The sequence below is a fragment of the Octopus bimaculoides genome, chromosome 22, assembly GCF_001194135.2.
Source record: "Octopus bimaculoides isolate UCB-OBI-ISO-001 chromosome 22, ASM119413v2, whole genome shotgun sequence".
Classification (NCBI taxonomy): Eukaryota; Metazoa; Mollusca; class Cephalopoda; order Octopoda; family Octopodidae; genus Octopus; species Octopus bimaculoides.
In genome coordinates this window covers 35,835,942-35,837,830 of record NC_069002.1, presented here as the reverse complement: position 1 = coordinate 35,837,830, position 1,889 = coordinate 35,835,942, and the positions used below count along the sequence as shown (strand labels likewise).

At 38.0% G+C, this 1,889-nt stretch overlaps 1 protein-coding gene across 1 annotated transcript in view; it reads left to right on the top strand.

The window, feature by feature from the left end:
- The first annotated feature begins 210 nt into the window (after nucleotides 1-210).
- The window catches only part of LOC106880043 (acireductone dioxygenase), a 6,079-nt gene continuing 4,400 nt past the window's right edge, over nucleotides 211-1,889 (top strand). Inside the window, exon 1 of the mRNA XM_014929844.2 lies at nucleotides 211-532. Coding sequence (XP_014785330.1) covers nucleotides 407-532 — 126 coding nt within the window. The 5' untranslated portion in view covers nucleotides 211-406. The remainder of the gene's footprint in view (nucleotides 533-1,889) is intronic.

The following is a 1,889-nucleotide window of genomic DNA, read 5'->3' as shown; positions in this document are numbered from 1 at the left end:
GTTCAGATTACATATAATCTATCTCTACCTTTGAAAGTCTTTCCGTACCAAAAACACTACGTAAAACATTACTGAAAAATGTGGCCCCCTGTTTTAAAATAGATCCCAAATGAAGTTTGAAGTTTAAAAATAATAGGATCGACCACTCACGACTAGCAATCCAAACTCGAGTAATTTTCACCCAGATAAGATCCGATAAGTACGACATTGCTTTACATGTACAATGCTTGTCACGGTTATAGATAGCAATTGTGTGATCAACCAGTCAGACACAAATGTACCGTCCGCACCTGATGAACAGCCTCAATCGTCCTTTCACCACAGCGCGACGACGCCATTTACAGTGCGCGCGAGAGGCAGAGTCAATTGAAGCGCGTAGCGGGTGCTTTACTCAGAAATAACCATAATGGTACAAGCTTGGTACATGGAAGATATCAGTGACGGGGAAGAGAAGCAACTCCCTAATAAACTACAACCCAACCAAGATGTTAGCCTCTCCGAGCTAGACGAGATCGGCGTTAAATATTGGGAAGTAAGTTTTCTTTTAGACCTGGTTTTCTCGTTTGCTATCAATTTACAGGGTGTCCACAAGGTCTGGGTACATGGAGTAAACAAAATCATAACATAAACAGTTAAATATAAGAAAAAATAATTTCTTAAAGTATGTGTTAGTCTCTATGTGGATACATGGAGTAAATACAATAACATAAATAATTAAATATAAATAATAATTTCTTAAGTATGTGTTCGTCTCCATGTGGGTACATGGAGTAAATAAAATCATAACATAAATAATTAAATATAAGAAATAATAATTTCTTAAAGTATATGTTAGTCCTCATGTACCCAGACTTTGTGGACACCCTGTATTAACTGTGAAGTAAAGCTTTTTAAACCAAATACGGTTTGAAATTAGATTTCTTTTGTCACCAAATTTTATTATTTTAAATTCGGCTGTCTCCGCCAGATATTCTGTCACCCTTATACATGGTGTAGCTGTGTCTACAGAAGAAGAGTTTTCATACGAACCTCTGTGGTACAATACCCAAGTATTTGATACAAATTCCTGTTTTGAAGTTGTCTAAAATTTAAACCTTGCATCAAAATTTTGGTAAATTTTTTACAAGTACACCCTCCACGCGGGGCGGAGAGGTCAACGGCCAAAAAATTAGCATTTCAAAATTTTAATTTTGTACCCACTTGCCCCACCCTGCGAACTTTGACACCATTATTTCGATTGCTTATAATTGCATTTGCTCAATCACGCATGCTTAAGGTGCTTTGTGGCACAGACACGTAAAGCTCGGAAGTGGTCTCTCCACATACTAGAAACAACAGCCAAATCTCTGACGTATCGATTCTCATAACTTCCTAGTTTTTGCGAATTTGTGTTCTACATACGGAAATGGTACTATTCAAGAAGAATGGTCCCGGTGCGCGCACTCGCGCAAGTTAGTCGTGACTAGTTGATCCTAAACAAAGTAAATAAAACACAAAGTAAATAATTTTTTTGTTGTTGAATCTTCCCCATCTTAATCTTTTGACGTTCTTCCAGGATGTATTTTGGTGTCACAACTATTTATGCGCATGATGCGCACTCGCGCTGGGTAGTCGTTGGATCGACTAGTCACGACTCACTAGTGCGGATGTGCGAGTGCGCGCACCGGGACCACAGTTCATGAATAGTACCGAAATTTAAAAGGTTAGGCAAAAAATAAAATTGTATGCGATTTAGCTGTTATTTTTAGCACATCTCACGACCACCTGATACCTTCCTTGTTTCTTTGTTACTCTGTCATGTATTGGTGCCTTTTAGTATTTTTCTTCCCATAAATATTTAACGGAATGATGCACCCAAAGGTGGTCTATGGTTAGGATTGAAGTAAAAA